Genomic DNA, 12,901 nt, shown 5'->3' with positions numbered 1-12,901 from the left:
AACATCACCACCAACAAAAAGTGCCCCATGGATGCAACTCAAGTACAAAAAGGTGTATTGACCTTTGAAAAACCACAATTAGTTTCTTTCTAACTTAGCATTTAGAATGAAGCTGGGAGTAATAACATGCTTATAGTTGCATCACTTTGGAGGATGAAGGAGGATCAATGTAAGCCAGAAATGTATTGCAAGATCCTTTCTCGACAGACCAACAATTAATAAATTTCAGAAACAGATTGATTTGATTGATTTACTTATTTACTTAGTATCTCGTATCACAGGCTGTTCTCAAACTCACTCTGTAGCTGAGGACGACCTTGACCTTTTCTGCCTCCTGAATGCTGAGATTATAGACATGAATCACCACATCTGGTTTTATGCAGTGACTGGGACTGAACCCAGGACTCTGTACATGTTAAGCAATCGCTCAACCCATTACATTCCCAATCCCCAAATTAATACACTTCCAAGCAAAATTGAGTTTGCTTCAAGACAGAATCAATTAAGATTGGGCTGGAGAGATGGCTCAGCGATTAAAGACATTTGCTTGCAAAGCTTGATGGCTTGGGCTTTATTCCCCATTACCTACGTAAAGCCAGATGCACTAAGTGGCACATTCATCTGGAGTTCATTTGCAAGGGCTGGAGGCCCTGGTGTGCCCATACTCACTGTCTGCCTCTCTCTCTGAAATAAGTAAAATATGAAAAAACAAAGAGATAGAATGATTTAGGATTAACCAGCATGGTACTCCACACAAATGACATTTGGCCTCATGTTACTAAGTATAATTAATAAAGGTAAAGCCTATCACTGATAGGCTATTCTACAACTGTTAACAGAGGGTGATGTGGCCAAGCGTAGTGGTACATGCCTTTAATCCCAGCACTCCGGAGGCAGAGGTAGGAGGATCACCGTGAGTTCAAAGTCACCTTCAGACTATATAGTGAATTCCAGGTCAGCCTGGGCTAGAGCAAGACCCTACCTCGGAAAAAAAAATTAGGGGTGGGGTGGTGCTCACTTGTAATCCCAGTAACTTGGATATGGGGGCAGTAGGCTGAAGTAGGATAATCTTGTGAGTTCAAGGCCAATCTGGGCTACAGTGTTTTCCAGGTCAGCCTAGGTTAGAGGTTGCCTCAAAACAAAAATATAAACTTGGCATGAACTTTTTCATACATTCCAATAAGCAACAGTGAAATAAAGCTAAGTAGAAGCTGATATTCATTTATAAGTCATTATTTTCACCACTTATATTTAAAATTTATGCCATTATCAAACCCAAAGACTCAGAAATGATTTATGACTTCCTCAAAAAAATGTGAGGACCCACCCTGCCCAACTCCCCTTGTAGAGTTTCAACTTTCAGATCTTTAAGTCTCTTTAGTATTAAGCAACTACAAAGAGAAGTACGTAAAAAATAGAAAAGCAAACATCTTCACTCATCTCAAAAGGAACTTCAGGGCTAGAGTAATGGCTTAGCAGTTGAAGGTTGCTTGCAAAACTTGCATGTCTTGGTTCAATTCCCCAGTACCCAATCTCCTCCCCAAATCCTATCATCAGTTTCTCCTTCTCTTACCTGCATTACGGATGAAAAGGCTTTCTTCTCTCCTACAGTCTCTAGTGCTTTGTAGGTGGCACATAAGTAAAGCAGTTTAACCTCATCTTTTGCAGACGAGCTGAATTTGCTAAAAATCCACTTGAAGATCTTCTCAGCCTCGTAGCTCAAAGAGGCACAAAGAAGGCCAAGACAGCAAGCTCCCTCCTGTCTCAACTCCTGAAGCAACTTGCTACTGTTTTTATTTTAATGCAAACAGAACAAAACACACAAAAGGCATAAGCTTTCAAAGATGACAAAAATAACACATCTTACAAAAGAATGAGCTAAATGTTTTTAAAAGAACATTTAAAGCTGGGCATGTGGTTCACGCCTTTAATTCGGGAGGCAGAAGTAGGAGGATTGCTGTGAGTCTGGGGCTACCCTGAGAACTCAGAGTGAATTCCAGGTCAGCCTGGGCTAGAGTGACACCCTAGCTCGAGAAACCACCAAAAAAGGAACATTTAAATCTTTTTGGGGGGTAAGGGGTGTTCAAGATAGGGTATCACTCTAGCCCAGGATGACCTGGAAATCAGTGATTCTCCAATCTCTGTCTCCCAGGTACTGGGATTAGAGGACTGAGCAACCACACCTGGGTCTTTAAACCATTTTAGTAGTTCAACTTAAATAAAAGGTTGAAATTATACACACATTAAATACTGTCTTCTCTTGATTTTATTTTACAAAATCAACTGCTAGCAACCAGTAAAAACTCAGAAGTCCTAAAATTCAGGCTTCAAATTCCATTTCAAACTAAACGATTCACAGAGCAAAATAGCAAGAAATTTTTAGGTAAGTCTTTAAGACACACTCTATAAGGTACTCAACATATAAGACTTATAAAGTAAAAAATGTTTAAATACACAAGTACATCTAAAGGGATACAACATGAACTTAAGTATGACAACAGTAAGGAACTACATAAAATCAAACAATCAAAAGGCAATTAGGTCCATGACATGCTGAGTATAACGTGTTGTCAGTGCTAATCTCTGGGAAATGCTGAACATCTCTGAGAACCCTAGAGATGGTTTAAAAGACACTCCCTTTTTCACACATCGTAAGTACTTTCAAAACCCCTTAGTACCAGTCACTTTCATTCACGGCAGCATCAGTTTGTCTTTCCACAAGGTAATTCTCAGCTATTCAGTCATATTGGCAAATTAAAGGAAAGAACAGGATTCTCCTTCAGGTGACTTCAATTTGCATTCAACAATAACTAATGAATAATAGACCAGACTGACATGGGAACTTGGTAGAATATCAAATTATGTTTATAAACAAAGTTAATGTGTGTATCATGTGGCTGCAATTTCTAAAATTACTTTTTATTAACTTAAATGTGAACATTACTACTTACCTTTCATTTAGCACATCATGTACAGCAGCCAAAATATTATCCAACTGTTTAACTAGTACCTTTAAAAAAAATTATGAAAACTTCAAATTTCTATACTGTTAAGAATAACATTGTATAGTTTTGTTAACTTGTCTTCCCCTCCAAATTATAACTGCACAGCACTGTAGTTCCTTATTCCTAGACTTCAGTCAACAAATGAGGAATGTTTCCCTTTAGACTTTGAAGGAAAATTATCCATAGAAGACAACAGTCTAAGAATCAATGAAAATACAAGAATATACAAGAAAAGAAAATACAAGAAACTTGTTCCACTTGAAAAGCTTTGGAATGCACTATTTATTTATTTACTTAGGTTTTTTGAGGTAGTGTCTCACTCAGGCCCTGGCTAACCTGAATTTCACTATTCTCAGGGTGGCCTTGAACTCACAGCAATCCTTCTACCTCTGCCTCTCAAGGTCTGGGATTAAAGGCATGCACCACCATGCCCAGCTTGGAATGCACTTTAAAATACAATGGTATATGGAAGAATCAAGAGATATGCACTAAGGCAATATGGGAAAAATGTCAATGACAGAAGTTAATGGTGATAGTACATGAAGCTAACCGTACATATCTCTCAACTTACTGTATTTTTTAATCAGCCAAGTGGGTGGCACACGCCTTTAATCTCAGCACTCTGGAGGCAGGATTGCTGTGAGTTCCAGGACAGCATGGGACTACACAGATGTTCCAGGGCAGACTGCGCTGGAGTGAGACCCTACCTCAAAAAAAGGGAAGGAGTGTTGGAGAGATGGCTTAGCGGTTAAGGCACTTGCCTACAAAGACAAAGGCCCAGGTTCGACTCCCCAGGACCCACATAAGCCAGATGCACAAGGTGACGCATATGTCTGGAGTTCGTCTGCAGCAGCTGAAGGCCCTGGTGCACCCATTATTTATCTATTTATTTTTGAAGCATGGTCTATGTAGCTAAGAATGATCTTGATTGAACTGCTACTTCTCCTGCACCTATCTCTTTAGGGCTAGGATTACAGATACAGCCACTGTGCCCTGTTTAAGCAGTGCTGAGGAAGGAATACAGGGGCTGCATGCAGAGCAAGCAAGTTCTACCTGCTGAGCTATAATCCCAGCTCGTGAGCTTTGTTTCTTTCAATATGCTTAGCCTTGGTCTCAAGACCTGATGCAAAATATAAATAAAGAGGTATTCTACCCCAGAGCACTGAAGGAAAACATTTGAGGACAGCAGGAGATTACACATGCTAAAATATGTTTTAAAAAAATCACATGTATTTTATTGGAGAAGACACCAAAGTGGCTCCATCAATGGACAGTAGCAGATAAATGATATATTTAGGGTGTATTCAGTTCTAGATAACAACAACATAGACCAAGTAATAAGAACATAGATAATAACATAGGCCAAATAAGTGTGGAATAAGGAATCTTGGTTATTTTTCCTAGAAGCAAACCATTTCCGGTCTAAAACCACCCCAGATAGCATTGCCTCGCTAATTGTGGAAACAAACTCTTACCAATTCCAAACATTACTATACTCACCAGCTTATTTTCTGGTTGCTGAATAAATTCTTTCAGTTGCTTTACAGTAGCCAGTCGCCGGTCTCTGTCATCTTCCCGGGTGATCCTCCGAAGAAGATTTGACAGTCGGGACTCATCAGAGTACGACATCGATCGCTCTGTGAAAACAAACCTTTTGTTGTCACTGAATACATACGTATATGTAAAACTATTATAGCTCAAATATTGTGAAGTACATCAAGCACCATAGTCCAATGATAAAGAATATTTAGTCATTTCTCTTTGGGACTGTGGCAAAATGCCTAGCCACAAATCCACAGACCTTTGAAGATGATTTGCTGAAGGAAACAAAAAATAAAAACTTTTTTTTTTGGGGGGGGGGGCTAGAAGCAGTTTTCCTCAGGTCCTTTTCAAGCAGTTTTCAAAACCCAGGTAAAGAAAATGGGTACTTATATGCCCCAACTACTTTTAACTATTCAGGAACCTAAGGCAGGAGGATCATTTGAATACACAATTTTGAGAACAGCTTGGGAAAAACAGTGAGACCATCTTTAAAACAAAAATAACAAACAAAAAAATCCAGAGAATGGGCTTAAGTAAATGACTTCCATGGGCTAGAAATGAAGTCTCTACCAGGTAGAAAGATGCTTTTGTGCTTGTATCTTTCCTGCAGATATGACCCTGGAGGGAGGCTCTTGTTCACATTATCACTTCTCAAGGACAAAGTTTTGGCAAACAGTAACAAACATTTAGTTTGATCAGCATCTAATTATCACAGCAGAGCACTATGCCACCATTATCAAAGTGTCCCTCCAGGACCTTTCTTCTCTTTATTTTCTAATTTTGAAAACAAATACAGCCGGGTGTGGTGATGCACGCCTTTAATAATCCCAGCACTCGGGAGGGGAGGCAGAGATAGGACTGAAGTTGAGTTCAAGGGCACACTTGAGACTACACAGTGAATTCCAGGTCAACCTGGGCTAGAGTGAAACCCTACCTCGAAAAACAAAAAAAATAAAAAATAAATGTTCCAACATAGCTGAACACTGTCAAAATACCAAAAATGTATATGATGAGAACTACATTTAAAAGTTTTATGGGTGGCTGCATCAGGCTGTTGGGCAAAATGGCAGTCTCCACAGGAGTTAAAGTTTCACTTGTTGGAAGAACTAGAAGGACAAAAAGGAGTGGAGGGTACAGTTGGTACAGTTAGCTGGGTCCTGGAAGATGATGAAGACATGACACTTACAAGGTGGACAGGCATGATTATTGGGCCACCAAGGGTGATGCACGGAGCATACCAGTCTTGGCAAAATGGCAAAATTCATATAGCATTAAAGTTGTGCTTCAAGAGTTAAAGACGTCTAATGATGTCCAAAGAAAATATGAAGCTTCCACACTCACCAGAAGGATAGACATACAACCATTAATTCTAGTGGATCTCAACCTTGTCTTAAGTTGACAACCTTCTACTCATGTTAATGTCTTGATTAAATATCACAAGGCAAAAATACCCACACATTAAGTAAACAAATTCCAGCTGGTAAACATGACCCGGACATTTGTAAGAATATATTTAATATATGTACACCCATTATGTTTTCAGGTAACAGGAGGAAAAATACAGCATAATTTTTCTTTCTTTTGTTAAGGCACTGTCATTTAAACAAGAACCTGGAGTACTCAAAATACAGAATTCAGGTTTACAAGATGAAAGAAAGCATTGCAAGAAGTGTCAGATGGCAGTGGAATCCTGTGTTTCTGAAAAGGAAAACCTACCTCAAGAAGGTAAAACAAATGGCAGCTTTATCCATCTTGCTTAGAGAGATGCAGATGAAATTGTTTAAAGTAGTAGGTACTATGAATATTGTCACAAATTGTGTTAATCTTTGAAGCAATGTGGGCACTGACTACTAGTAGTATCAAAAATAGGTTCAGGATTGTTTTGATACCTGTATTTATAATAAAAAGATGTTGCAGGAGGGGGGGTCTGATGCATTTCTGTTAAAAGATGTTCCTGTTTGGTACATGTAACAGACATGATAAATATTTGTTTACAGTCTGTTTAATAAACCATGTGTTTAAGTTTTAAGTGAAGCCAACAAAAAGGAAACAGGTGTATGGATATGTGCTTTTGAGATTATAGTCAGTCTTAAAATGTAAATAAAATGTGGAATGTGTCCTCAAAAAAAAAAAAAAAAAAAACTAAGTTTTAAACAGCTGGGTGTGGTGGTACACACCTTTAACCCCAGCACTTGGAAGGCATATGTAGGCCAAGATCGCCAGGAGTTCAAGGCCAGCCTGAGACTACATAGTGAATTCCAGGTCAACATGAGCTAGTCCGAGACCCTACCTCAAAAAAAGTGAGCTTTTAGCTATAAAAAGCCATTTCATCTACAAACAACAACAACAAAAAAAAAGATATTGGAGGCTTTGAGTTTCATTTTTCACTAAAGCTTAAAATACAAATTCATGGGCTGAAGAGATGGCTCGGCGGCTAAGGTGTTTGCTTGTGAAGCCCACAGACCCGGGTTCGATTCTCCAGGTCCCACATAAGCCAGACATACATGATAGCACATGCATCTGGAGTTTGTTTGCAGTGGCTAGAGGCCCTGGTGTGACCATTCTCACTCACTTTCCCTCTCTCTGTCTCAAATAAATAAATAAAATTTTAAGAAACTAAAACATCAGAAAAAAGTACAGGTTTTTCTTTTTTTTCTCCTCCCAAGGTTAAGGTCTTGATCTAGCTGAAGCTGACCTGGAATTAGTCTCAGGCTAGCCTTGAAACTCACAGCAATCCTTCTACCTCAGCTTCCCTAGTGATGGAGTTAAAGGGTGTGCCATCACACCTGGCAAAGGTATAGAATTTTTAAGCCAGGAATGGTGTTAAATCCAGCACTCAGGAGGCAGAGGTAGGAGGATCACTGTGAGTTCAAGGTCACCCTGAGAATACACTGTGAATTTCAGGTCAGTCTAGGGATAGAGCAAGACCCTATCTCGAACCCCATCCTCAAAAAAAGGTATTTTAGTATTTTTACAAATCCCTAGCCCATACAATTTCAGTAAAGATGGGCATGAACAATATTAAATAACCAGTTGGGAAATCTATATTTAAATTTCTGCCACTAGAAACTTCACAATCCTATGCCCATAAAGAAGAGGTGTTAATAAATTAGGCTTAGCTCTACCTTCTATAATACCATGTTTTAAGGCTTCAATACACTATTAAGCAACAGCACAGCCTTTAAATTAAGACATTCAGTTTCTGAAATCTTATCCAAAGGAAATCAGCTTGTTTTCTGGGTTTTATTTGGAGGGAGGGGTTGATTTTTCAAAGTAGGGTCTCACTCTAGTTCAGGTTTACCTGGAACTCACTATGTAGTCTCAGGGTTGCCTTCGAACTCTCGATGATCCTCCTACCTCTCCCTCCCAAGTGCCAGGATTAAAGGTGTGCACCACCACCACATCCGGCAGGAAATCAGCTTTTTATAAGCAAATGGAAAAGAAAACAATAGATGTTCTGTACACAAAATGTTCACCAAGATACATAAGAATGTAATTGGCCAGAGGTCATAAACTATACATGTAAAAAAAAAAATATATATATATATATATATATATATGTATATATATGTATGTATGTATGTATGTATGTATGTATATATATATATATGTATATATATGGGGCTGGAGAGATGGCTTAGTAGTTAAGCACTTGCCTGTGAAGCCTAAAGACCCTGGTTCGAGGCTCAGTTCCCCAGGACCCACATAAGATGCACAAGGGGACACATGCATCTAGAGTTCCTTTGCAGTGGCTGGAGGCCCTGGTGTGCCCATTTTCTCTCTCTCTACCTCTTTCTACCTCTGTCACTCTCAAATAAATGAATAAAAATTTTTAAAAAATAATTATGCCCAGCATGGTAGCAAATGCCTTTAAACCCCGCATTTGGGAGCATTGCAGTGAACTTGAGGTCAGCATGAGACTTCAGAGTGAGTTCTATGTCAGTCTGGGCTGGACAGAGACCCTACTTCAAAAAAAAAAAAAAAAAAAAACAAGCCGAGTTTGGTGGCACACACCTTTAATCCCAGCATTCCAGAGGCAGAGGAAGGAGGATCACCATGAGTTCAAGGCCACCCTGAGACTATATAATGAATCCCAGGTCAGCTTGAGCTACAGTGAGACCCTACCTGGAAAAAACAATAAAAATAAAAACAGCCAGGTGTGGTGATGCACACCTTTAATCACAGCACTCTGGAGGCAGAGGTAGGAGAAATACTGAGTATGAGGTCACCTTGAGACCATAAAGTGAATTCTAGGTCTGTCTGGGCTACAGTGAAACTTTACCTTGAAAAACAAAACTAAACTAAACTAAATGAATAAATAAATAAAATAAAAGTAATTAGTGGTGGTGCAAACCTTTAATCTCAGCAGTCAGGAGGCAGAGATAGGAGGATCACCATGAGACCGAAACCACCCTGAGACTACATAGTTAATTCCAGGTCAGTTTGGGCTACAGTGAAACCCTACCTCGAAAAACCACACACACACACACACACACACACACACACACACACACACATCTCTTCAAAGCACACAAATCAAAAGTCTCAATTTCAGAGGTGGTTTTATTTATCAGTTTAATTTTCCTTTAAGAAAAATTGCACATTTTCTCTAATCCTCAGAATCATGAAGATACTTTACCTATATAGTCAAGTTTGCAATAAAAAGCAAGGTATGGGTGTATTTAGCTTTAGAAAACGGCCTACTCTGTATACAGAACTTACTGCACACATTATCCATTTAGAAACTCTTTTAAAGATCTTATCCAGGGCTGTAGAGGTGGCTTAGTGGTTAAGGTGCTTGCCTGTGAAGCCTAAAGACCCAGGTTCAATTCTCCAGTCTCATGTAAGCCAAATGCACATGGTAGCACATGCATCTGGAGTTCATTTGCAGTGGCTAAAGGCCCTGGTGCGCTCCCCCCACCTCTCTCTCTCTCTCTCTCTCTGCCTCTTTTACTCCCCCTTCTCAAATAAATAAATAAAAATGTTTTAAAAAAAAAAAGTAAAGATTTTATCCAATCTTGTAAATCTTGTGAAAAATTAGTTCACAGGAAAGAATGTAAGCATTTTTACCTGCAAATGTTTTGCTACTCAGTTACACAAAATAGTTCACATCCACGAGGTACAAGCCTCTATTGAGGCTGATGTGGTTCATTCCAGTTTTCCAAGCCTTACCCTGTGATTTCCTCATGTCTTTGGTGGCTAATGCACGACTGCCATGCTGAACACTGGTGAACTCAGGGCTGGTCACATTGTTAACCCTCAGCTCTTGCCCCAACGACTTCCGACCATAAGTATTTTCCCCAGATCCTCCATTGACACTGTAGCCACCTGAAAACAAAATGTTTACATTATATTAATGGGGTCTGTTTCATTCAGACAATTGCTAACTTACTGCCCATCTATAACCCAACCAGCCCTTTGCTTCTATTTTTTTTCTTTTGCTGCCTGCCTTGGAACTGTTTGATTTCATTTTGATTCCTTCATTGTAAGATAAGTATTGAAAATTGAATTCAGTTACATTATACACATTTTGGGTGTCTAAACAAGAGACAATGGTCTACAGGAATTTCACATGTCATGGTTGTCAATGGAAAGTGCCTTTATGTAGTATATGTATTAAACTTTAACTGAAGAGGGCAAACTTACGAAGTTTTCAGAAATAAAATGGTATTTGTTACCTATATTCCCAACATATTAAGAGAAGAAGAGAAGAAGGTAGGAATGACAGCTAGTTCTAAAAATTAACAAAAACATTCCTTTAGCAGTAAGAAAATACATATACCCTGTTCGTCGTTCTGTATCTCAGCATGGCCTCTGGTATCATCATGCCTTTGCCGATACACCACAGTTGAATGTGAAGGATGCAGTCCATAAGATGAAGAACCACCCCTATCTCTGGATGAGGAATATTTTAGGGTATCTGGGTCGACTGATGCACTATCAGTTCTGAAAACAGAAAAAGTATTAGAACTTTAAACAAACATTTTTGTTTGTTTTTGTGGAGATAAGAGTCTCACTCTAGCCCAGGCTGACCTAGAATACACTATGCAGTCTCAGGGTAGGGATTAAAGGTGTGTGCCACCACGCCTGGCTTAAACAAACTTTTGTACGATTTTTTTATATAATTAAAATTTATTTATTTATTTATTTATTTATTTATTTATTTATTGGGGAGGCAGATAGAGAGTAGATGTGCCAGGGCCTCTAGCCACTGCAAACAAACTCCAGATGCAAGTGCTCTTGTGCATATGGCTTATATGGGGTTATTTGTTTGTTTGTTAGGTTTTACAAGGTAAAATCTTGCTCTAGCCCAGGCTGTCCTGAAATTCACTATGTAGTCTCATGCTAGCCTTGCACGCATGTTGATCCTCCTACCTCTGCCTTCCCCAGTGCTGGGATTACAGACATGTGCCACCACACATGGCTTCATTTTCCAAAAAACTATATTTGATTTTTATTTATTTGCAAGTAGAGAGAGCGTGGGCACTGGGGCCTCTATGCATTGCAAACAAACTCCAGATGCATGCACCAACTTGTGCTTTTGGGTTTATGTGGGTATTGGGGAATCAAGCCCAGGTCATTAGGCTTTGCAGGGGGAAGTAAGTGTCTTAACTACTGTGTCATCTCTCCAGAACCCAAGTTATAAGACTTTGTTCCAAGTTACAACATTTGTAATAAGTCTTATTCTTCCAGCCATCAATCATAAACTGCCAAGAAAGATGAAAATTAGGAGGCTGGAGAGATGACTTAGCAGTTAAAAGCGCTTGCTTTGATTTCCCAGTACTTATCCTGGCATGGCCATACTCGCTCTTTCAGTCTGCCTTTTTCTCTCTAAAGTATTTTTTTCGGGATAGGCTTGGTGGTGCACACCTTTAATCCCTGCACTCAGGAGGTGGAAGTAGGCGGGTTGCTGTGAATTCAAGGCCACCCTGAGACTACATAGTGAATTCCAGGTCAGCCTGGACTAGGGAAAGACCCTACCTCAAAAAAAAAAATTTTTTTTTAATGAAAATTAAGTATTTTAGTAATGAAAAATATAAATATTGTAGTTGCTCTCCTAATTTTCCTGAGAAGGAAACTTCTTTATTTAAAAAAACAAAAGTGATTATCTTTTCTAAATCTATTATCTTCTAGGCCAAGCAGGGTGGTGTGGGCCTATAATCTCAGCTACCTGGAGACTGTGACAAAAAAACCCTATGTTCGGGTTAGGCATGGTGACGCACGCACGCCTTTAATCCCAGCACTTGGGAGGCAGAGGTAGGAGGAACACCTGAGTTCAAGGCCACCCTGAGATTACATAGTGAATTGTAGGTCAGCCTGGGCCAGAGTGAGGCCCTACCTCAAAAACCCAAAAAGAAAAGGAAAAGGAAAGGAAAACAGAAGGGAATAAAAAGGAGGAGGAGAGGGGAGGAGAAGAGAGGGGGAGGGGAGAGGAGAGGCTGGGAACAAAGTTCAGTTAAAGCTCTTTGCCTAGAATGCGCAATTCAGGCCCATGGTTTTACTGTGTTTCTCTCTCACACAGAATTTGTAACCCATTTTTCATAGTTTATCTTGTGCCCTTGTCCCCCATGCACAAAAATATTAAACATGAACTTTGAAAGGTTCATTCACTTGGACACATTTGTCTGTACTGACTGCAATTCCTGCTGTTACAGAACGTAGACTGTAAGTCCAATTAAACTTGAACTCCTAACTAACTAAAGTTCAAGTCACTGCAAAACTTTATCACCTAACAAGATGAAACAGCTAAGACTAGATGTACTTCAAATATACAGAATTCATACCCAAAGCTAAGAAAAATGAAATCTATGGAATTTCAAGAAAAAACATACGAGGATCATTTCTAAGTACACTAAGTAAACACTGACACTTGGTGGAGGATAAAAAATGTTTTAACTAATGAAAATAAACCTCCATGTATCTAAAAACAGTACATTAAATGTACAACTATAATAAATCACAATCCATTATTGCTTTCTCAAAGAAGACTGAATAAAAAAGCTCATAGGCTTTCTGGTAGGCTTTGAATCTATGTGTACAATATAAGCCAGCCAGGAAAAAATAAGTTAGTAAGTGGATAAAACCAATGGCTAGGGCTGGAGAGATGGGTTAGCAGTTAAGGAGCTTATCTGCAAAGCCAGAGGACCCAGGTTCAATTCCCCAGGACCCACATAAGCCAGATGCACAAGGTGGTGCATGCCTCTGGAGTTCATGTGCAGTGGCTGCAGAGCCTGGTATGCCAATTCTCTATCTGCCTCTTTCTCTCTCTCTTAAATAAATATATTTTTAAACTCATGGCTAAGTCTAATATATACAAAGATAGCTGAAGTCTACCAATATTTAAATATACTTTT

The 12,901-nt window shown here is 39.2% G+C and overlaps 1 protein-coding gene and 1 pseudogene across 6 annotated transcripts in view; one reads left to right on the top strand and one right to left on the bottom strand.

Moving 5' to 3' along the window:
• The window catches only part of Smg1 (SMG1 nonsense mediated mRNA decay associated PI3K related kinase), a 135,031-nt gene that overhangs the window by 87,326 nt on the left and 34,804 nt on the right, over positions 1–12,901 (bottom strand). For 5 of the 6 annotated variants that reach the window (XM_045135712.1, XM_045135710.1, XM_045135714.1 and 2 more), the window contains 5 exons: positions 10,330–10,493; positions 9,720–9,875; positions 4,506–4,642; positions 2,952–3,010; positions 1,574–1,787 (listed from right to left, as the gene is read on the bottom strand). In XM_045135712.1, coding sequence (XP_044991647.1) covers positions 1,574–1,787; positions 2,952–3,010; positions 4,506–4,642; positions 9,720–9,875; positions 10,330–10,493 — 730 coding nt within the window. The remainder of the gene's footprint in view (positions 1–1,573; positions 1,788–2,951; positions 3,011–4,505; positions 4,643–9,719; positions 9,876–10,329; positions 10,494–12,901) is intronic. The other variant, XM_045135711.1, reaches the window with a different exon arrangement.
• On the top strand, positions 5,611–5,914 carry LOC101599441 (annotated as a pseudogene).

This window comes from Jaculus jaculus, chromosome 16, assembly GCF_020740685.1.
Source record: "Jaculus jaculus isolate mJacJac1 chromosome 16, mJacJac1.mat.Y.cur, whole genome shotgun sequence".
Classification (NCBI taxonomy): domain Eukaryota; kingdom Metazoa; phylum Chordata; class Mammalia; order Rodentia; family Dipodidae; genus Jaculus; species Jaculus jaculus.
The sequence above is the reverse complement of the archived record's forward strand: the minus strand, read 5'-3'. Positions and strand labels throughout refer to the sequence as shown.